Below are 21,513 nucleotides of genomic sequence, written 5' to 3'. Positions count from 1 at the left end.
TTTTATTTTCTTTTCTTTCCTTTGGGGGTCGAGAAGACCATATTGAAAATGTTTAGTGGCTCTCATATGCATGATTGTTTATTTAATTCAGAGCCCATATTACTTTGTCTTCTCTCTTGAATTGAATGCTTGCAGATTCTAGCTTAGTCCAATGCACGTGCACTATTATTATTATTATACACATCGTTTGGTCGTGCAATTGAAAGGCAATAATGACGATATATGATGGACTTATTGAGATGAGAAAAGCTGGTATGAACTCGACCTCTCTTGTTTTTGTAAATATGATGAGTTCATCGTTTCTGATTCAGCTTATTATGAAGTAAACATATTTGCAATGACATTTAGAGATTATAGTTGCTTGTGCCATGCTTGATTAGCTATGGGTTATAATGATTTACCTTGTGTGCCAACATGCTATTAGAATGATTATGATGTGGTATGATGGGATGGTATCCTCCTTTGAATGAACTGAGTGACTCGACTTGGCACATGTTCACGCATGTAGTTGAAACAAATCAACATAGCCTTCATGATATTTGTTTTCATGGTAGATTATATCCTACTCATGCTTGTACTCGGTGTAAATTAATTTTAATGCATGTTTATGACTGTTATCTTTCTCTCAGTTGGTCGCTTCCCAGTCTTTTGCTAGCCTTCACCTGTACTAAGCGGGAATACTGCTTGGCATCCAAACTCCATAAACCCCAAAGTTGTTCCATATGAGTCCACCATACCTACCTATATGCGGTATTTACCTGCCGTTCCAAGTAAATTTGTATGTGCCAAACTCCAAACCTTCAAATGAAATTCTATTTTGTATGCTCGAGAAACTCATGTTTCAACTAGGGATGCCTATATCTTCCATGCTAGGTGGGTTATTCTCAAGAGGAGTGGACTCCGCTCCTCATTCACGAGAAAGGGCCGGTAACCGGGATGCCCAGTCCCATGATCCAAAAATATCAAAGCAAATCAAAACAATTAAACAAAACTCCCCCAGGGCTGTTGTTAGTTGGAGGCACTCGTTGTTTCGAGCAAGCCATGGATTGATGCTTGCTAGTGGTTGGGGGAGTATAAACCTTTGCCATTCTGTTTGGGAACTGCCTATAATGCATGTAGTATGGAAGATACAGCCATCTCATAGTTGTTGCGTTGACAGCAAAAGTATGCCGCTCAAAATGTTATTCAACCTCTATTTTAAAATCGAGCTCTGGCACCTCTACAAATCCCTGCTTCCCTCTGCGAAGGGCCTATCTATTTACTTTTATGTTGAGTCATCACCCTTCTTATTAAAAAGCACCCTCCGGAGAGCACACTATCATTTGCATTCATTACTATTGGTTTATATTGGGTATGACTTGACTGGATCTCCTTTACCATGAATTACAATGTTTAGTCAGTCCTTGATCTTTAAAGGTGCTCTGCATTTATGTTTTGCGGTCTCAGAAAGGGCTAGCGAGATACCATTTTGTTATATCATGTTATGATTGTTTTGAGAAAGTGTTGTCATCCGAGTTTTATTATTATGGCTCGCTAGCTGATTATGCCATGGATATGAGTAATTGTGAGACCTAAGTGTTATTATGAGTATGGTTAGTTCATAATATTTGCTGAAACCTGAATGGTGGCTTTGCATGTTTACAACAACAAGAGCAAATAGAGTTTGTAAAAGTTTTTCTTTATCACTTTCAGTTTATCAACTGAATTGCTTGAGGACAAGCAAAGGTTTAAGCTTGGGGGAGTTGATACGCCTTCAACGTATCTACTTTTACAAACACTTTTGCCCTTATTTTGGACTCTAACTTGCATGATTTGAATGAAACTAACTCGGACTGACGCTGTTTTCAGCGGAACTGCCATGATGTTGTTTTATGTGTAGAAAGCAAAAGTTCTCGGAATGTCCTGAAAATCCATGGAGCCACTTTTTGGAAAATATAAAAAATACTGGCGAAAGAATCAAGACCAGGGGGGCCCACACCCTGTCCACGAGGGTGGGGGCGCGCCCTCCCCCCTGGGCGCGCCCCCCTGTCTCGTGGGCTCCCTGAGGCTCCGCCGACCTCAACTCCAACTCCATATATTTCGTCCCGCGGAGAAAAAAATCAGAGAAAAAGTTTCATCGTGTTTTACGATACGGAGCCGCCGCCAAGCCCTAATCTCTCTCGGGAGGGCTGATCTAGAGTCCGTTCGGGGCTCCAGAGAGGGGGATTCGTCGCCGTCGTCATCATCAACCATCCTTCATCACCAATTTCATGATGCTCACTGACGTGTGTGAGTAATTCCATCGTAGGCTTGCTGGACGGTGATGGCTTGGATGAGATTTACCATGTAATCAAGTTAGTTTTGTTAGGGTTTGATCCCTAGTATCCACTATGTTCTGAGATTGATGTTGCTATCACTTTGCTATGCTTAATGCTTGTCACTAGGGCCCGAGTGCCATGATTTCAGATCTGAACCTATTATGTTTTCATGAATATATGTGTGTTCCTGATCCTATCTTGCAAGTCTATAGTCACCTATTATGTGTTATGATCCGACAACCCCGAAGTGACAATAATCGGGATACTTCTCGGTGATGACCGTAGTTTGAGGTGTTCATGTATTCACTATGTGCTAATGCTTTGTTCCGGTTCTCTATTAAAAGGAGATCTTAATATCCCTTAGTTTCCGCTAGGACCCCGCTGCCACGGGAGGGTAGGACAAAAGATGTCATGCAAGTTCTTTTCCATAAGCACGTATGACTATTTACGGAATACATGCCTACATTACATTGATAAACTGGAGCTAGTTCTGTGTCACCCTATGTTATAGCTATCACATGAGGAATCGCATCCGACATAATTATCCATCACTGATCCATTGCCTACGAGCTTTTCACATCTTGTGCTTCGCTTATTTACTTTTTCGTTGCTATTATTACAATCACTACAAAACCCAAAAACATTACTTTTGCTACCGTTACCTTTATTATCATACCACTTTGCTACTAAATACTTTGCTGCAGATACTAAGTTATCTAGGTGTGGTTGAATTGACAACTCAACTGCTAATACTCAAGAATATTCGTTGGCTCTCCTTGTGTCGAATCAATAAATTTGGGTTGAATACTTTACCCTCAAAAGCTGTTGCGATCCCCTACACTTGTGGGTTATCAGAGATGCAGGTGTGGAGCCGCCGAAGTTGGGCAAGGAGGAGGTGCCGACAGAGATGATGGGGAACAAGCGCGGGAAGAGCAGCGGCGGCAGGGCACGGTCGCCATGGGCGGCTTCGGGAAGAGCTCGACGCGGCGGCCTGGACCATGGGGACGAGGTAGTCCAGTTGGTTATAGCAGGAGGGCACGGGCAGGGAGGCCCTGGTGGGGTGGTCGAGCTCGAGGCCGGGGTGAGGGAGTTGCGACTACGGGTGGTGGCGCAAAGACGGCGCGCCGGCGATGGGAGGCGGAGGAGCTTGGCGGCGGGGCCGGCGTTGAGGAGGTCGAGTGAGCGAGGAGCGGCTGCGCGAAGGGCGCGGTGCCCCTCTGCGTGCGTGCGTGTGGGTGGCGGCGGAGGGGGAACGAGGTGAGGGATTAATGGGAGATGGGGATCGGTCAGATGCTCGCTAGGGTTAGATAGGGGGCGGATGGGCCTAGGCTTTAGCAAAAGAAGTGGGCCGGGGAGAAGGAAGGAAGAGGTCGGCCCAGTTGGAGATTCTTGAACTTATCTCCACTGTTCAGAAAAGAAAAAGATGGAGAGGAAGAGGAAGAGGAAGAGAAAGGAAAATATTTGAGGGTTCAATTTTTTTTTAATTGAGCTGAAAATTAGCAAGTAGCCACTTGGCATATTGCCAAGGTGCCACAACTTGAAATGGGCCATACGGTCCGTTTCAAAAAAAAGGGCCATGCGGAGAAAAGATCATGGATGCAAAATAGTTAAAAACGAGAGGGTTTTATAATGCAAATTTGTTGCGGTGGCTTCCAAATAAATGGATTATTTTATTATAGCTCCCTAATATTGGGAGGATATATTATAAAGAGAAATCATCATTGTGAATATCCCTCGTTTTAAATGGACCAAAGATCCATACAATTTTATTTAGATGAGTTTTTAAAATTAAATGACATGATGGCATGATGACATGATGCAATGCAAATGATGCTAAAAAGAATGCAACAAACAAATACATCGCACGGCGAAACTCGGAATAGCTGGAAATCTTCTGGAGCGTCGATCTCGGAGAGTCACAATGCTACCTCCGTGACCATGGCCGGTGGGTACATGCTGGAGCTGTTCGTGGGTGTCTCCATGAGAGTTAGCATCCCCGTGCTACCTTGTTGTTTGCATGCATGATGGAGCCATGTAGGAGGCTGGATAGATGGGGAAGGAAGGAAGAAAGACACAAGGAAAAAAAGGTGTGGATGGAAGTAGTTGAACGAGTAGATAAGGCAGCACGCGAAAGCGGGTGCGGGGGTCCACTGGGACACGCGCGGAAGCGGTGCGGGGTCCAGTGAGACATGCGTTGTTCGTAGGAGGTGGTGGAAGCACTAAAAAAATCAGCTGGCTGAGGGGGTCATTTCTTGAAAAATTAAGGCCTCCTTTAGTTCATAGGGTAAAAAAATAGGAGAAATAGAAAAGTCATAGGAAATGAGATGATATGTATCTCAAATCCTATGAGTAGGAATAGGAAAGCAGATGCTCTTTGATCACATCATAGGATTTTTTTAAAGAGTCTAAGCTAATGTTTATTTTCCTAGGAAATATGGAGGATAGGAAGAATTCCTCCGTAAGAATAGGATTTCATTCCTACAAACCAAAAGATTCTAATTTTTTTTTTCCTATTGAAATCCTATCATATGAAATTTATACAAGAATCCTTTAACCAAAGAAAGCCTAACATCTACTCAGCCAAGAAAACGCTCTTCGTGTACTTTTTCCCATTCCTTTGCTTTCTTCTCGTCGGGTCCATTCCTTCAAAGGTACTCCATCTATTTTAAAATAGATGACTCAATTTTATATTAACTTTAGTAAGTACTCTAAAGTTAGTACAAAGATGAATTATCTATTTTAAAACGGAGGGAGTAGCTGCGTGTGGAAACTTCGGCCTCTTTTGGTTCATAGGATAGGATTATCACAGGAATAGGTATCTTGTAGGAAATGAGATGACATGTATCTCAAATCCTATGAGTAGAAATAGGAAACAAGATGTCATTTGGTTGACACCAAAGGAATTTTTCCATTGAGTCTAGGCTCTTTTTTATTTTCCTATGAAATGTGGAGGATAGGAACCAATCCTATATAGAAATAGAAATCCATTCCTATAAACCAAAGGGCTCTAAAGGAAAAAATCCTATAAAAATCCTATCCTCTAAAATTTCTATGAAATTCCTTTAAACCAAACCAAAGGAGGCCTTCCCATTGGTGGAATAGTAGCGATTCCCGTGTCCCGAACGAAGCTACAGTGGGTTTCCTTTTTAACACAAGCTACAGTGAGTTTCAAAAGAAAAGCGAGGCTACAGTAGAAAAAACGATTCCTTTGAAGTTTCCTTCGCTTTCCCCATGAAGCGAATGGGCCCTAAAAGCCGGGGGGACCCAATCATCCGGCCGCAGCGAAATCGCCAAATCCTAGCCATCCGTCGCTTCCGTGGCCGCCCCGCAAAGCCAACTGTATTTATGGACCACCCACACCCATCTGCTTCCTTAGCCTCGCCTCGCCTCGCCTTCTCCTCTCCTCGTCTCCAGCTCCAACTAACCTTTGTTGTACATAAAAAAGGAAGATATATCCCCCGTCTGGCAGCCTGCTTGCTTCCCGACTTCTTAATTCTGCTTTGAATTCGTGATTTCACTCTATTTGGCTGGTCGAATTCCGGTTTCGTCTTACAGCTTCGCCGTCCGCGCCGCGTGGGTTTCGTCTGCTGTGTTCGTTCTTGATTTGCCGGTGACATCTCCGATTCGGGGCTTGCTCCTTTTCTTTCTGGCCCAGTTCATCTGCTGGTTTGGTTTCGGCGTGCCGATGATGATGCAAAAGCATCGGTGAATTCTGGATGAATGCGCTTGCGCACCACCAGTGCGCACACCTCTCGTGATATCCACTGCGTAATACTCTGAGGCACACATCCTTTGGATTCGTGATTTCATTTTATTTGGCTGGTTGAGTTCCGGTTTCGTCTTTCAGTCCCGCGCTGCGTGAGTTTCGGCTGCTGTGTTCGTTCTTGATTATGCCGGCGAGATCTCCGATTCGAGGCTTGCTCCTTTTCTTTCTGGCCCAGTTCATCTGTTGGTTTGGTTTCGGCGTGCCGATGATGATGCAAAAGCTTAGGTGAATTCTGGATGAATGCGCTTGCGCACCACCAGTGTGCGCAGCTCTGGATATCCACTGCGTAATACTCTGAGGCACACATCCATCCATCTTGGTTTCTTTTCCGGCCTTGTTTTCAAGGCCGATTCGAGACGCTAGATTACCTTCTTTGGACCTCAATTGGTCTCGGACAGACTTGCAAAATGCCGGCCTTTTTTTCTGATCTTTTTTGCTTTGCATAACTACCGAACTCTTGCACACGGATATCAGCGACTGAGATTTTTCGCAGCACAGGGGGAAATGGGTACCGAGCTGGTTACGGCCGTAAGTGTCCTCACAAGGCATTCAGATTTTAAGAATGGGCTAGAAGAACCATCAAAGTTTTCCTCCCTTAGAACTGAGGAAAGATCTTGTTCTTGATAGGTTCGTCTTGGTTGGGGCTGGTTCTAAATATTAAAAAAAAGATTAAATAAGATCTTTAAGATATCTTAGTATTTGATTCATATCAGAAATTGTCAAGTGGCATTTTAGAGGGACTACAGTTTTACTCTCCGGTTTACTCACGTGACACAGTTATATACTTCCTCCGTCCCAAAATAAGTGTCTTAACTTGAGACACTTATTTTCAGACGGAGGGAGTAAGTTATATTTGCATAGTCTATTGCATTGTTACATTTTTACACTGTGTTGTTCACAGGTTTGTACTTTGTTTCTTGTCTAACAGCAGGTGATCAAGTTTGCTCTGTTTTGAGGTGGGTTATGGTGAAGGGGTCATGGAGTACTCACTGCCAGACTCGTTAGTGTCCAACATTTTAACCGTTAGATTAATGAGTAAGGTAACTAGGATATAGTTGAACCTGTGGTTTTTTTTTGTGGGAACCTGTGGTGTTGGGATTATGATCGATGCGTCGAGCAGAAACCGTGATACAAAGTCATGCAGTGATGACCTGTTTCAGAACAGTTGTCAGGTAATGTTGTACCGGTAGCCAAGGCACATTCTAGTAGTGTATGTGTCTGTAGTGATCTGATAGCATGTGTGGGCTGGCCAAGTTGTCTCTACTGCCTGCTTCCTCTGGTATTAGCATGTTTTCAGTTCTGGTAAAACTGTTGTTGGATCTCTCTAACAGAGCCTAGTAAGCTATAGATTTTAGAAAGGAATTTTGATGCTTCCTTCAGGTGCAAAACGCTCCGTGGATTTGAGAGTAAGGATCGGTCAATGAAGCAGATTATGCTGCTGATCAATGCCGGCAAATTGACAGCTTGCGTCCAGTTCATATTCTTGTTTAAAGCATGAGAATCATAATTTTGTGTTTTTCGTTCGGCAGCAGTTCTAAAAATTAACTTTGTATGTGCAAAATATAGAGTACTGGGGGCTGAGAATAGAACATGCAACACCAATGACTCCGTGGCCCAATGGATAAGGCGCTGGTCTACGAAACCAGAGATTCTGGGTTCGATCCCCAGCGGAGTCGATTCCTTTTTCTTTTTCTTTTGCTCCTGCCGCCATTTTTTCATTTTTTTTGCTGGGTGAAGCGGAGAAGACGAGAGGAGATGGCGGCGAAGGAGGCCGATGGGGACCACTTCATCGAGATGGTGTCGGCGGGTGCGCTTTACCGCGGCGGCGAATGGGAGCGCAAGTACTGGAGCTGCTCAAGGGTTTGCTCTCCCTCCCTCTCCCTCCCTCCCCTAGGGTTCGCGTCCTATTCCCAATCGAGGCATCGTCTTCACCTTTGCTCTCTTAGGTCTCGTCAGTTGGATTTACATGTGGAATCCATGGTCGGTGTACTCCCTAACACCTCACCTTTCCTTGTTTGCTCACCCAAGGGCAAGGATCGCCACCCGTACCCGGTGGGCTATCACGCCGTCCGCCATTTCTCCGGGATATCGTACGCCATGGAGATCCAGCAAGGACCCAGAGGGCCTGTATTCCAGGTTCACACAAACAAACACAATCTTCTGTACTACTACCACTGATTACCACCTTCTGCTACCTGGATGTTGACCCACTGTAAATGAAATCAGAAGTGATGGGCTCAATCTGCATGCAGGTCACATCCACCGAGGGAGATTGCGCGACAGGGCAGACACCGGACATAGCTTGGAAGAACTTCCATAAGAAGACAGGGGCCAAAGTCAGGGACTGGCAGAGGGCGGGGAGCTTCCCTCAGAAGATTGACGGCGTCGAGGCATGCTCTTCATATCCATTTATTTAGTTACCTGAACCTGTGCATTGCAATGAAAATGTTCCTTCCTAGTTCGCTTTTCCCAGGAAGCTCATGGCCGAGGGCATTGCCCATCCCCCTGTACACTTTCTGTAGAACCACATAGACGTTTAACAAGTTATAGATGGTTTGCTATCACTCACATCAGAATCTACTGGTATGACTACAAGTGGAACCTATTTCTTGATGTATGACAAGAAGGGAACTATGTAGACAGACAAACAAACACTTTGGTGCTAGCAATTGAGTACTATAGCTCCAGGGCCCTGTCACGTTCACAGTGTTATATCATTTGAATCCAGATAGTTGTTCCAACAGGAGTCAGCAACCTGCAGTGAATCAATATAAAGCAGACCATGACCATTGCTATTCTTGATTCTTGTTACACTTTTCAATAGACCATAACTGCGTGCCTTCAACACTGTTTATCATAGCCAGATTATAAATGTTTGATTTTGCAGTTGTCTTGTGCAGCTTTTTGGGTTAAAAAATGCATCTGTTCAGAGACTGCTTCGTCAGCTTCTAGTAGATTCGACTGGATTTGGAATAGACATGCCTTCTCCAAAAATTTATGGTGCTGCTTCACCGTCGAGCAGAAACCGTGATAGTACAAAGTCATGCAGTGATGACCTGTTTCAGAACAGTTGTCTTTTGCCGTCTGGTAAAATTTTGGTGGCAGCCGTTGATTGGTGAAAATAAAGTGTCAGGTAATGTTGCACCGGTAGCCAAGGCCACATTCTGGTAGTGTCATGTGTCTGTAGTGATCTGATAGCATGTGTGGGTTGGCCAAGTTGTCTCTACTGCCTGCTCCCTCTGGTATTAGCATGTTTTCAGTTCTGGTAAAACTGTTGTTGGATCTCTCTAACAGAGCCTAGTAAGCTATAGATTTTAGAAAGGAATTTTGATGCTTCCTTCAGGTGCAAAACGCTCCATGGATTTGAGAGTAAGGATCGGTCAATGAAGCAGATTATGCTGCTGATCAATGCCGGCAAATTGACAGCTTGCGTACAGTTCATATTCTTGTTTAAAGCATGAGAATCATAATTTTGTGTTTTTCGTTCGGCAGCAGTTCTAAAAATGAACTTTGTATGTGCCAAATATGGAGTACTGGAGGGCTGATAATAGAACATGCAATACCAATGACTCCGCGGCCCAATCGATAAGGCGCTGGTCTACGAAACCAGAGATTCTGGGTTCGATCCCCAGCGGAGTCGACTTATATCTTGCTTCTTTTTCTTTCGATCCATTCCCTAAAAAATAACATTACTATGCCACCGCCTCTCAAACAGGGCAACCACCCGCCCCGCCGCTTACGGGTGTGTTTGGTAGCATGTAGGACCTAGCCTAGTTGTTCTCCTCTCATACATGCTGAGTCTATGCAGTTGCAGCGATGTATGCGTTGAGACATTCTGAGCTGAGACTTTGTTTCGATCCATTCCCTAAAAAATAACATTACTATGCCACCGCCTCTCAAACAGGGCAACCACCCGCCCCGCCGCTTACGGGTGTGTGTTTGGTAGCATGTATGGACCTAGCCTGGTTGTTCTCCTCTCATACATGCTGAGTCTATGCAGTTGCAGCGATGTATGCGTTGAGACATGCTGAGCTGAGACTTTGTTTGGCAGCCTGCATGTGTTTAGACATGCTAAACAATTTCAAATTCTAATTTTTTCTGAATGATGAACAAAATCGAAAAAATATGAACACAAATTTAAACATATTTTGAAAATTTACATTTTTTTTGAAATTCTTTTTTTGAAAAACTAAAATAAAATTTGAAATTCTGAACTTTTTTGAAAATTTGAACATATTTGAAATTCCAAGCTTTTTTAAAAAATTTAAACAAAATCTGAAATTTTGAATATTTTATAAAAATTTAAATAAATTTGAAATTCTGGTTTTTTCAAAATTCAAACAATTTTTTATTTTATTTTGAAATTCCAAACATTGTTGATTTTTTTAAAAATATTGAAATTATGAACATTTTTGAAAATTTAAACAATTTTGAAATCCTATTTTTTTCAAAAATTTAAAGAAATTTCGAAATTCTAAACTTTTTGAAAATTTAAACAAATTTTAAAATTCTGAACATTTTTTGAAAATATAAACATATATGGACATGGTCTGGTGGGTGGGGACGAGTGTCAGTGCCAGCATAGCTGCCTTCATGCACCCTGTCTGGGGTGCATGAGATGAGCATAGCTAAGGGCCCTTTTATGCATCAGATGAGTATAGCCCATGTGAGCTCATGCACCCTACCAAACAAGCGAAAGTGGGTCGGATTGAAAACTTTTACCCTCGTGCACCCTCCATGCATCCTACTAAACACATCCTACAGCTCTCCTGCCTCTGCATCTACATTGGGATCACCGCCACCGCCGCTCACACAGGGCAGCCACCCGCCCCGCCGCTTACTTACAACTCTCCCGTCCCTGCATCTATATTGGGATCACCGAGCCAACCCCTGCCATCAGCAACAATTTTTGGGATCCGCGTGGTTCGGTCATCGCTCCAGCGGCGCGCGTGGCGATCTCTTGTTGACATAGTTCTTGTTGCAATAGTCATGTTATTTTCTGAAACAATACTTTTATTGCAAAGAGGGATCGTACGCTGGACTATGCTGGAAACTAGATCAGATGGCTTGTGAGGCGGCGGATCTTTTAAAAAGATCGGCTGGCCGACGCGTAGCACGTCCCTTTTTTTCCTGAAAGAGCTAACATTTTATTTCTCTTTCTAATTCTTGCATTCGTTTGTTTCTGATTTTTCTTTATTGGAAATGGCTAATTTTTCTTTCAGATTTTTGCATCCCCAGCGGAGTCAACTTGTCTCGTTTCTTTTTCTTCTTTTTCTTTCAGTCCATTCCTTTTATCAACACTGTCCATTCCCTAAAAAATAACTTTTGCACTAGTTAGTTTCAAATTCTTTTCCCACTGAAACACTAACATTATTTTTCTGTCTAATTTTTTGCACCGTTTGTCTTTGATTTTTTCCCCTCCAAAAAACGCTAACATTTTCTTTCTCGGTCTAATTTTTGCACTAGTTAATTTCAGTATTTTTCCTAAAAGAACTAACACTTTATTTTGCATCCGGTTGTTTCTTATTTTTCTTGTTTCTTTTTCTTTTTCTTTCGGTCCATTCCCTAAAAAATAACGTTTCCACCTGTTAGAGCATCTCTAGCAGACCCGTATAATGCCCCGACCCGCAAAATAACAGTCAAAATGCGGGTCCGCGCGAAAAATGCTACCCGATCAGATACTATAAACACGTCGGACCCGTAAATTTTTTTGAGGGACACGGTAAAAACTCCTCCCGATATGCAAAAATACAGTTTTCGTGTCCGCTTCTGCGGTGCCCCGTATCCAGAGAAAGCTACCACGGAAACATCTGCGTTCCCCGTCCGCCGTCCGCCGTCCGCGCAGCCTCAAACGTCGCCCCTCCTGTCCCCGGCCGTCGGCCGCAGGCCACCCATCTCGGCCCTCCGACCGGCGGCCGCCCGCGCGCCCGTCCGGGCCGTTGCGCCACCCATCCCCGTACTAGCTCGAATCGATCGAGCTAGTTCTAGCTAGCTAGCTCCGTCCGTTCAGAATCCATTGAGCTAGCTAAGTTAGCTAGCATCCGCTCAAAATCGATTGAGTTACTACGGCGACAGCGGCTTCGTATTTGCCTGTTTTGTTTGATCTACAGCGACGGTGAACGGAGGAGTCCGTGAAGGAAATATGCCCTAGAGGCAATAATAAAGTTATTATTTATTTCCTTATATCATGATAAATGTTTATTATTCATGCTAGAATTGTATTAACCGGAAACATGATACATGTGTGAATACATAAACAAACATATAGTCACTAGTATGCCTCTACTTGACTAGCTCATTAATCAAAGATGGTTATGTTTCCTAACCATAGACATGTGTTGTCATTTGATTAATGGATCACATCATTAGCAGAATGATGTGATTGACATGACCCATTCCGTTAGCCTAGCACTTGATTGTTTAGTATATTGCTATTGCTTTCTTCATGACTTATACATGTTCCTGTAACTATAAGATTATGCAACTCCCGTTTACCGGAGGAACACTTTGGGTGCTACCAAACGTCACAACGTAACTGAGTGATTATAAAGGAGTACTACAGGTGTCTCCAAAGGTACATGTTGGGTTGGCGTATTTCGAGATTAGGTTTTGTCACTCCGATTGTCGGAGAGGTATCTCTGGGCCCTCTCGGTAATGCACATCACTATAAGCCTTGCAAGCAATGTAGCTAATGAGTTAGTTACGGAATGATGCATTACGTAACGAGTAAAGAGACTTGCCGGTAACGAGATTGAACTAGGTATTAGATACCGACGATCGAATCTCGAGCAAGTAACATACCGATGACAAAGGGAACAAAGTATGTTGTTATGCGGTTTGACCGATAAAGTTCTTCGTAGAATATGTAGGAGCCAATATGGGCATCCAGGTTCCGTTATTGGTTATTGACCAAGAATAGTTCTAGGTCATGTCTACATAGTTCTCGAACCCGTAGGGTCCGCACGCTTAACGTTACGATGACAGTTTTATTATGAGTTTATAAGTTTTGATGTACCTAAGGAGTTCGGAGTCTCGGATGAGATCGGGGACATGACGAGGAGTCTCGAAATGGTCGAGACGTAAAGATCGATATATTGGACGACTATATTCGGAGTTCGGAAAAGGTTCCGAGTGATTCGGGTATTTTTCGGAGTATCGGGAAGTTACGGGAATACGGGGGAAGAAGTATATGGGCCTTATTGGGCTATAGGGGAGTGGGAGAGGCAGGCCGCGCGCCCCCCCATTGACTAGTCCGAATTAGACTAGGGGAGGGGCGGCGCCCCCTCCTTCCTTCTCTTCCCTCTTCCCCTTCCTTGTCTCCTACTCCTACTACTTGGAAGGACACCTAGTTGGACTAGGAAAGGGGGAATCCTACTCCCGGTGGGAGTAGGACTCCCCTAGGGCGCGCCATAGAGAGGGCCGGCCCTCCCCTCCTCCACTCCTTTATATATGGGGACAGGGGGCACCCCATGGACACACAAGTTGATCTACGGATCATTCCTTAGCCGTGTGCGGTGCCCCCCTCCACCATATTCCATCTCGGTCATATCGTCGTGGAATTTAGGCGAAGCCCTGTGCCGGTAGATCATCATCATCGTCACCACGCCGTCATGCTGACGGAACTCATCCCCGACACTTTGCTGGATCGGAGTCCGGGGATCGTCATCGAGCTGAACGTGTGCTGAACTCGGAGGTGCCGTACGTTTGGTACTTGGATCGGTCGGATCGTGAAGACGTACGACTACATCAACCGCGTTGTCATAACGCTTCCGCTTACGGTCTACGAGGGTACGTGGACATTACTCTCCCCTCTCGTTGCTATGCATCACCATGATCTTGCGTGTGCGTAGGAATTTTTTTGAAATTACTACGCTCCCCAACAGTGGCATCCGAGCCTAGGTTTTATGCGTTGTTGTTATATGCACGAGTAGAACATAAGTGAGTTGTGGGCGATACAAGTCATACTGCTTACCAGCATGTCATACTTTGGTTCGGCGGTATTGTTGGATGAAGCGGCCCGGACCGACATTACGCGTACGCTTACGCGAGACTGGTTCTACCGACGTGCTTTGCACACAGGTGGCTGGCGGGTGTCAGTTTCTCCAACTTTAGTTGAACCGAGTGTGGCTACGCCCGGTCCTTGCGATGGTTAAAACAGCACTAACTTGACGAACTATTGTTGTGGTTTTGATGCGTAGGTAAGAACGGTTCTTGCTCAGCCCGTAGCAGCCACGTAAAACTTGCAACAACAATGTAGAGGACGTCTAACTTGTTTTTGCAGGGCATGTTGTGATGTGATATGGTCAAGACGTGATGCTATATTTTTCGTATGAGATGATCATGTTTTGTAACCAAAGTTATCGGCAACTGACAGGAGCCATATGGTTGTCGCTTTATTGTATGAAATGCAAACGCCCTGTAATTGCTTTACTTTATCACTAAGCGGTAGCGATAGTCGTAGAAGCAATAGATGGCATAAACGACAATGATGCTACGATGGAGATCAAGGTGTCGCGCTGGTGACGATGGTGATCACGACGGTGCTTCGGAGATGGAGATCACAAGCACACGATGATGATGGCCATATCATATCACTTATATTGATTGCATGTGATGTTTATCCTTTATGCATCTTATCCTACTTTGATTGATGGTAGCATTTTAAGATGATCTCTCACTAAAAATTATCAAGAAGTGTTCTCCCTGAGTATGCACCGTTGCCAAAGTTCGTCGTGCCCAGACACCACGTGATAATCGGGTGTGATAAGCTCTACGTCCATCTACAACGGGTGCAAGCCAGTTTTGCACACGCAGAATACTCAGGTTAAACTTGACGAGCCTAGCATATGCAGATATGGCCTCGGAACATGGAGACCTAAAGGTCGAGCATGAATCATATAGTAGATATGATCAACATAGTGATGTTCACCATTGAAAACTACTCCATCTCACGTGATGATCGGTTATGGTTTAGTTGATTTGGATCACGTGATCACTTAGAAGATTAGAGGGATGTCTTTCTAAGTGGGAGTTCTTAAGTAATATGATTAATTGAACTTTAATTTATCATGAACTTAGTCCTGGTAGTATTTTGCAAATTATGTTGTAGATCAATAGCTCGTGTTGTTGCTTTCATATGTTTATTTTTATATGTGTTCCTAGAGAAAACTATGTTGAAAGATGTTAGTAGCAATGATGCGGATTGGATCCGTGATCTGAGGTTTATCCTCATTGCTGCACAGAAGAATTATGTTCTTGATGCATCGCTAGGTGACAGACTTATTGCAGGAGCAGATGCAGACGTTATGAACGTTTGGCTAGCTCAATAGGATGACTACTTGATAGTTTAGTGCACCATGCTTAACGACTCAGAATCGGGACTTCAAAGACGTTTTGAACGTCATGGACCATATGAGATGTTCCAGGAGTTGAAGTTAATATTTCAAGCAAATACCCGAGTTGAGAGATATGAAGTCTCCAACAAGTTCTATAGCTAAAAGATGGAGGAGAATCGCTTAACTAGTGAGCATGTGCTCAGATTATCTGGGTACTTCAATCGCTTGAATCAAGTGGGAGTTAATCTTCCAGATAAGATAGTGATTGACAGAATTCTCTAGTCACCATCACTAAGTTACTAGAACTTCGTGATGAACTATAGTATGCAAAGGATGACGAAAACTATTCCCGAGCTCTTCGTGATGTTGAAATCGACGAAGATAGAAATCAAGAAAGAGCATCAAGTGTTGATGGTTGACAAGACCACTAGTTTCAAGAAAAGTGCAAAGGGAAAGAAAGGGGAACTTCAAGAAGAATGACAAGCAAGTTGTCACTCCCACGAAGAAGCCCAAAGCTGAACCAAAGCCTGAAACCGAGTGCTTACACTGCAAAGGAAATGGTCACTAGAAACGGAAATACCCTGAATATTTGGTGGATAAGAAGGATGGCAGAGTGAACAAGGGTATATTTGATATACATATTATTGATGTGTACCTTACTAGTGTTTATAGTAGCCCCTGAGTATTTGATACTTGTTCGGTTGCTAAAAATTAGTGATTCGAAACAGGAGTTACAGAATAAACAGAGACTAGTTGAGGGTGAAGTGACGATGTGTATTGGAAGTGGTTCCAAGATTGATATGATCATCATCACACTCTCCCTACACTTTCGAGATTAGTGTTGAACCTAAATAAATGTTATTTGGCGTTTGCGTTGAGCATGAATATGATTTGATCATGTTCATTGTGATACGGTTATTCATTTAAAGACAAAGAATAATTGTTGTTCTGTTTACATGAATAAAACCTTCGATGGTCATACACACAATGAAAATAGTTTGTTGGATCTCGATCGTACTGATACACATATTCATAATATTGATGCCAAAAGCTGCAAAGTTAATAATGATAGTGCAACTTATTTGTGGCACTGCCGTTTGGGTCATATCGGTGTAAAGCGCATGAAGAAACTCCATAAAAGATGGATTTTTGGAATCACTTGGTTATGAATCATTTGATGCTTGCGAACCGTGCCTTTTTGGCAAGATGACTAAAACTCCGTTCTCCGGAACAATGGAACAAGCTACTGACTTATTGGAAATAATACATACCGATGTATGCGATCCAATGAGTGTTGATGCTCGTGGCAAGTATCGTTATTTTCTGACCTTCACAAGATGATTTGAGAAGATATGGGTATATCTACTTGATGAAACATACGTCTAAAATAGTTGAAAGGTTCAAAGAATTTCAGAGTGAAGTGGAAAAATCATCGTAACAAGAAAATAAAGTTTCTGCGATCTGATCACGGAGACGAATATTTGAGTTATGAGTTTGGTCTTCAATTAAAATAATGTGGAATAGTTTCATAGCTCACGCCACCTGGAACACCACAACATTATTGTGTGTCCGAACATCGTAACCGCACTTTATTGGATATGGTGCGATCAATGATGTCTCTTACCGATTTACCAATATCGTTTTGGGGTTATGCATTAGAGACAGCTGCATTCACGTTTAATAGGGCACCATCTAAATCCGTTGAGACAACACCGTATGAACTATGGTTTAGCAGTAAACCTAAGCTGTTGTTTCTTAAAGTTTGGAGTTGCGATGCTTATGTGAAAAAGGTTTTCAACCTGATAAGCTCGAACCCAAATCGGAAAAGTGCGTCTTCATAGAATACCCAAAGGAAACTGTTGGGTACTCCTTCTATCACAGATCCAAAGGCAAAACATTCGTTGCTAAGAATGGATCCTTTCTAGAGAAGGAGTTTCTCTCGAAAGAAGTGAGTGGGAGGAAAGTAGAGCTTAATAAGGTAATTTGTACCTTCTCCCGAATTGGAAACTAGTTCATCACTGAAATCAGTTCCAGTGAGGCCTACACCAATTAGTGAGGAAGCTAATGATGATGATCATGAAACTTCAAGATCAAGTTACTACCAAAACCTCGTAGGTCAACCAGAGTAAGATCCGCACCAGAGTGGTACGGTAATCCTATTCTAGAAGTCATGTTACTAGACCATGATAAACCTACGAACTATGAGGAAGCGATGATGAGCCCAGATTCCGCGAAATGGCTTGAGGCCATAAAATCTGAGATATGATCCATGTATGAGAACAAAGTATGGACTTTGATTGACTTGCTCGATGATCAGCAAGCCATGTTAAATAAATGGATCTTCAAGAGGACGACAGATGCTGATAGTAGTGTTACTATCTACAAAGCTAGACTTGTCGAAAAAGGTTTTTGACAAAGTTCAAGATGTTGAATACAATGAGATTTTCTCACTCGTATCGATGCTTAAAAGTCTGTCCGAATCATGTTAGCAATTGCCACATTTTATGAAATCTGGCAAATGGATGTCAAAACTGCATTCCTTAATGGTTTTCTTAAAGAAGAGTTGTATATGATGCAACTAGAAGATTTTGTCAATCCTAAAGGTGCTAACAAAATGTGCAAGCTCCAGCGATCCATCAATGGACTGGTGCAAGCATCTCAGAGTTGGAATATATGCTTTGATGTGTTGATCAAAGCATATGGTTTTATACAGACTTTTGGAAAGGCCTGCATTTACAAGAAAGTGAGTGGGAGCACTACAGCCTTTCTGATAAGTATATGTGAATGACATATTGTTGATCAGAAATAATGTAGAATTATTCTGCAAAGCATAAAGGAGTGTTTGAAAGGAGTTTTTCAAAGAAAGACCTCGGTGAAGCTGCTTACATATTGAGCATCAAGATCTATAGAGATAGATCAAGATGCTTGATAAGTTTTTCAATGAATACATACCATGACAAGATTTTGAAGTAGTTCAAAATGGAACAGTCAAAGAAATAGTTCTTGCCTATGTTACAAGGTGTGAGATTGAGTAAGACTCAAAACCCGACCACGGCAGAAGATAGAAAGAGAATGAAAGTCATTCTCTATGCATCAGCCATAGGGTATATAAAGTATGTCATGCTGTGTACCAGATCTATTGCATACCCTACCACTAAGCTTGGCAAGGGAGTGCAATAGTGATCTAGGAGTAGATCAATGGACAGCGGTCAAAATTATCCTTAGTGGAATAAGGATATGTTTCTCGATTATGGAAGTAAAAAAAAAGGTTCGTCGTAAAGGGTTACGTCGATGCAAGTTTTAACACTAATCTAGATGACTCTGAGTCTCAATCTGGATACATATTAAAAGTGGGAGCAATTAGCTAGAGTAGCTCCATGTAGAGCATTGTAGACATAGAAATTTGCAAAATACTTACGGCTCTGAATGTGACAGACCCGTTGACTAAAATTATCTCACAAGCAAAACATGAGCACACCTTAGTACTCTTTGGGTGTTAATCACATAGCGATGTGAACTAGATTACTGACTCTAGTAAACCCTTTGGGTGTTGGTCACATGTCGATGTGAACTATGGGTGTTAACCACATATAGATGTGAACTATTGATGTTAAATCACATGGCGATGTGAACTAGATTATTGACTCTAGTGCAAGTGGGAGACTGAAGGAAATATGCCCTAGAGGCAATAATAAAGTTATTATTTATTTCCTTATATCATGATAAATGTTTATTATTCATGCTAGAATTCTATTAACCGGAAACATGATACATATGTGAATACATAGACAAACATATAGTCACTAGTATGCCTCTACTTGACTAGCTCATTAATCAAAGATGGTTATGTTTCCTAACCACAGACATGTGTTGTCATTTTATTAATGGGATCACATCATTAGCAGAATGATGTGATTGACATGACCCATTCCGTTAGCCTAGCACTTGATCGTTTAGTATATTGCTATTGCTTTCTTCATGACTTATACATGTTCCTGTAACTATGAGATTATGCAACTCCCGTTTACCGGAGGAACACTTTGGGTGCTACCAAACGTCACAACGTAACTGGGTGATTATAAAGGAGTACTACAGGTGTCTGCAAAGGTACATGTTGGGTTGGCGTATTTCGAGATTAGGTTTTGTCACTCCGATTGTCGGAGAGGTATCTCTGGGCCCTCTCGGTAATGCACATCACTATAAGCCTTGCAAGCAATGTAGCTAATGAGTTAGTTACGGAATGATGCATTACGTAATGAGTAAAGAGACTTGCCGGTAACAAGATTGAACTAGGTATTAGATACCGACGATCGAATCTCGGGCAAGTAACATACCGATGACAAAGGGAACAAAGTATGTTGTTATGTGGTTTGACCGATAAAGATCTTCGTAGAATATGTAGGAGCCAATATGGACATCCAGGTTCCGTTTTTGGTTATTGACCAAGAATAGTTCTAGGTCATGTCTACATAGTTCTCGAACCCGTAGGGTCCGCACGCTTAACGTTACGATGACAGTTTTATTATGAGTTTATAAGTTTTGATGTACCGAAGGAGTTCGGAGTCCCAGATGAGATCGGGGACATGACGAGGAGTCTCGAAATGGTCGAGATGTAAAGATCGATATATTGGATGACTATATTCGGAGTTCGGAAAAGGTTTCGAGTGATTCGGGTATTTTTCGGAGTACCGGGGAGTTACGGGAATACGGGGGAAGAAGTATATGGGCCTTATTGGGATTTAGGGGAGAGGGAGAGGCAGGCTGCGCGCCCCCCCATTGACTAGTCCGAATTGGACTAGGGGGAGGGGCGGCGCCCCCTCCTTCCTTCTCTTCCCTCTTCCCCTTCCTTGTCTCCTACTCCTACTACTTGGAAGGACACCTAGTTGGGCTAGGAAAGGGGGAATCCTACTCCCGGTGGGAGTAGGACTCCCCTAGGGCGCGCCATAGAGAGGGCCAGCCCTCCCCTCCTCCACTCCTTTATATACGGGGGCAGGGGGCACCCCATGGACACACAAGTTGATCTACGGATCGTTCCTTAGCCGTGTGCGGTGCCCCCTTCCACCATATTCCACCTCGGTCATATCGTCGCGGAGTTTAGGCGAAGCCCTGCGCCGGTAGAGCATCATCATCGTCACCACGCCGTCGTGCTGACGGAACTCATCCCCGACACTTTGCTGGATCGGAGTCCGAGGATCGTCATCGAGCTAAACGTGTGCTGAACTCGGAGGTGCCGTACGTTTGGTACTTGGATCGGTCGGATCGTGAAGACGTACGACTACATCAACCGCATTGTCATAACGCTTCCGCTTACGGTCTACGAGGGTACGTGGACATTACTCTCCCCTCTCGTTGCTATGCATCACCATGATCTTGCGTGTGCGTAGGATTTTTTTGAAATTACTACGTTCCCCAACAGTCCGGCCGTCCCGCGCTGCCCCAGTTGCCCTGGCCTCCATCCCGCGTCTTCCTCACCCTCCTGTCCGCCGGCGGCCGCCGTGGCCTACGGTTGATTTCAATTCGGTGTGAGGTAGAAGACGACCAAGAAAAAAAGGGCTAGCTGTGGGCTTGTTCGGTATATTCAGAGAATATTCCATTTAACAGGTTGATTATACGGGTTCTCTTCGGCCGCAGCTAAAATCAACCCGCAAAACCGTTTTTCCGCGAACTGCAAACGCGTTTTGCGGGTCAGCGGGATGCGGGTCTGCTAGAGATGCTCTTAGAGCAAGTCTAGTAGAGCCCTCAAACCCTTAAACCCCTAAAAATAACTGCTTTTTTACAGTTTTCGTCGAAAGAAAGCCGTAGACTAGAACCTCTAGATCCTCAAACCCGTAAAATAAATTTAGAGGTCCAACCCTCAAACCGTTTCCCAACCTGTAGAAGTGAGGGTTGAGAGGAAAAACTCCCCCCAATCCGCACTCCTCTTTCCTCTCGCGCAGGAGGGAAGTTTTATCCCGCCTCCGGCTCCTCCCGCCGCCTCGCCCTGCGCCGGCCATGGAGGCCTCCTCCACCGCTGCGCCCCCGCTCATCGCCGCGCCCGCCCCGGCCACCGTCGCGCCCACCTTAGGCCCCGTCCCCGCCCCCGCCCCGACCGTGGCCGACGTGGTGGCGGCGACCC

At 43.7% G+C, this 21,513-nt stretch overlaps 1 protein-coding gene and 4 non-coding genes across 6 annotated transcripts; all 5 read left to right on the top strand.

Annotated features, from left to right (window-relative positions):
* The first annotated feature begins 5,690 nt into the window (after positions 1–5,690).
* Positions 5,691–9,545, top strand: LOC123111446 (uncharacterized). 2 transcript variants are annotated; one of them, XM_044532253.1, is made up of 4 exons: positions 5,691–7,923; positions 8,010–8,199; positions 8,316–8,453; positions 8,964–9,545. In XM_044532253.1, exons 1-4 carry the CDS (start codon positions 7,838–7,840, stop codon positions 9,180–9,182), a joined length of 633 nt encoding a protein of 210 aa, XP_044388188.1. In that variant the 5' UTR covers positions 5,691–7,837; the 3' UTR covers positions 9,183–9,545. The 2 variants fall into 2 exon arrangements, with proteins under 2 accessions (XP_044388188.1, XP_044388187.1); XM_044532252.1 differs by having other exon boundaries at positions 7,724–7,923; positions 8,092–8,199.
* Positions 5,975–6,084, top strand: LOC123118152 (small nucleolar RNA Z188). Its single transcript, XR_006457755.1, has one exon. It is a non-coding gene; the product is annotated as a small nucleolar RNA Z188 (small nucleolar RNA).
* LOC123118153 (small nucleolar RNA Z188) lies at positions 6,261–6,368 on the top strand. The gene has a single exon (XR_006457757.1). It is a non-coding gene; the product is annotated as a small nucleolar RNA Z188 (small nucleolar RNA).
* On the top strand, positions 7,667–7,739 carry TRNAR-ACG (transfer RNA arginine (anticodon ACG)). Its single transcript has one exon. It is a non-coding gene; the product is annotated as a tRNA-Arg (tRNA).
* Positions 9,546–9,630: 85 nt separating the features above from the next.
* TRNAR-ACG (transfer RNA arginine (anticodon ACG)) lies at positions 9,631–9,703 on the top strand. The gene has a single exon. It is a non-coding gene; the product is annotated as a tRNA-Arg (tRNA).
* The last annotated feature ends 11,810 nt before the right edge of the window (positions 9,704–21,513 follow it).

The sequence above is a fragment of the Triticum aestivum genome, chromosome 5B (genome assembly GCF_018294505.1).
Source record: "Triticum aestivum cultivar Chinese Spring chromosome 5B, IWGSC CS RefSeq v2.1, whole genome shotgun sequence".
NCBI lineage: Eukaryota > Viridiplantae > Streptophyta > Magnoliopsida > Poales > Poaceae > Triticum > Triticum aestivum.
This window is presented reverse-complemented; position numbering and strand designations above follow the sequence as displayed.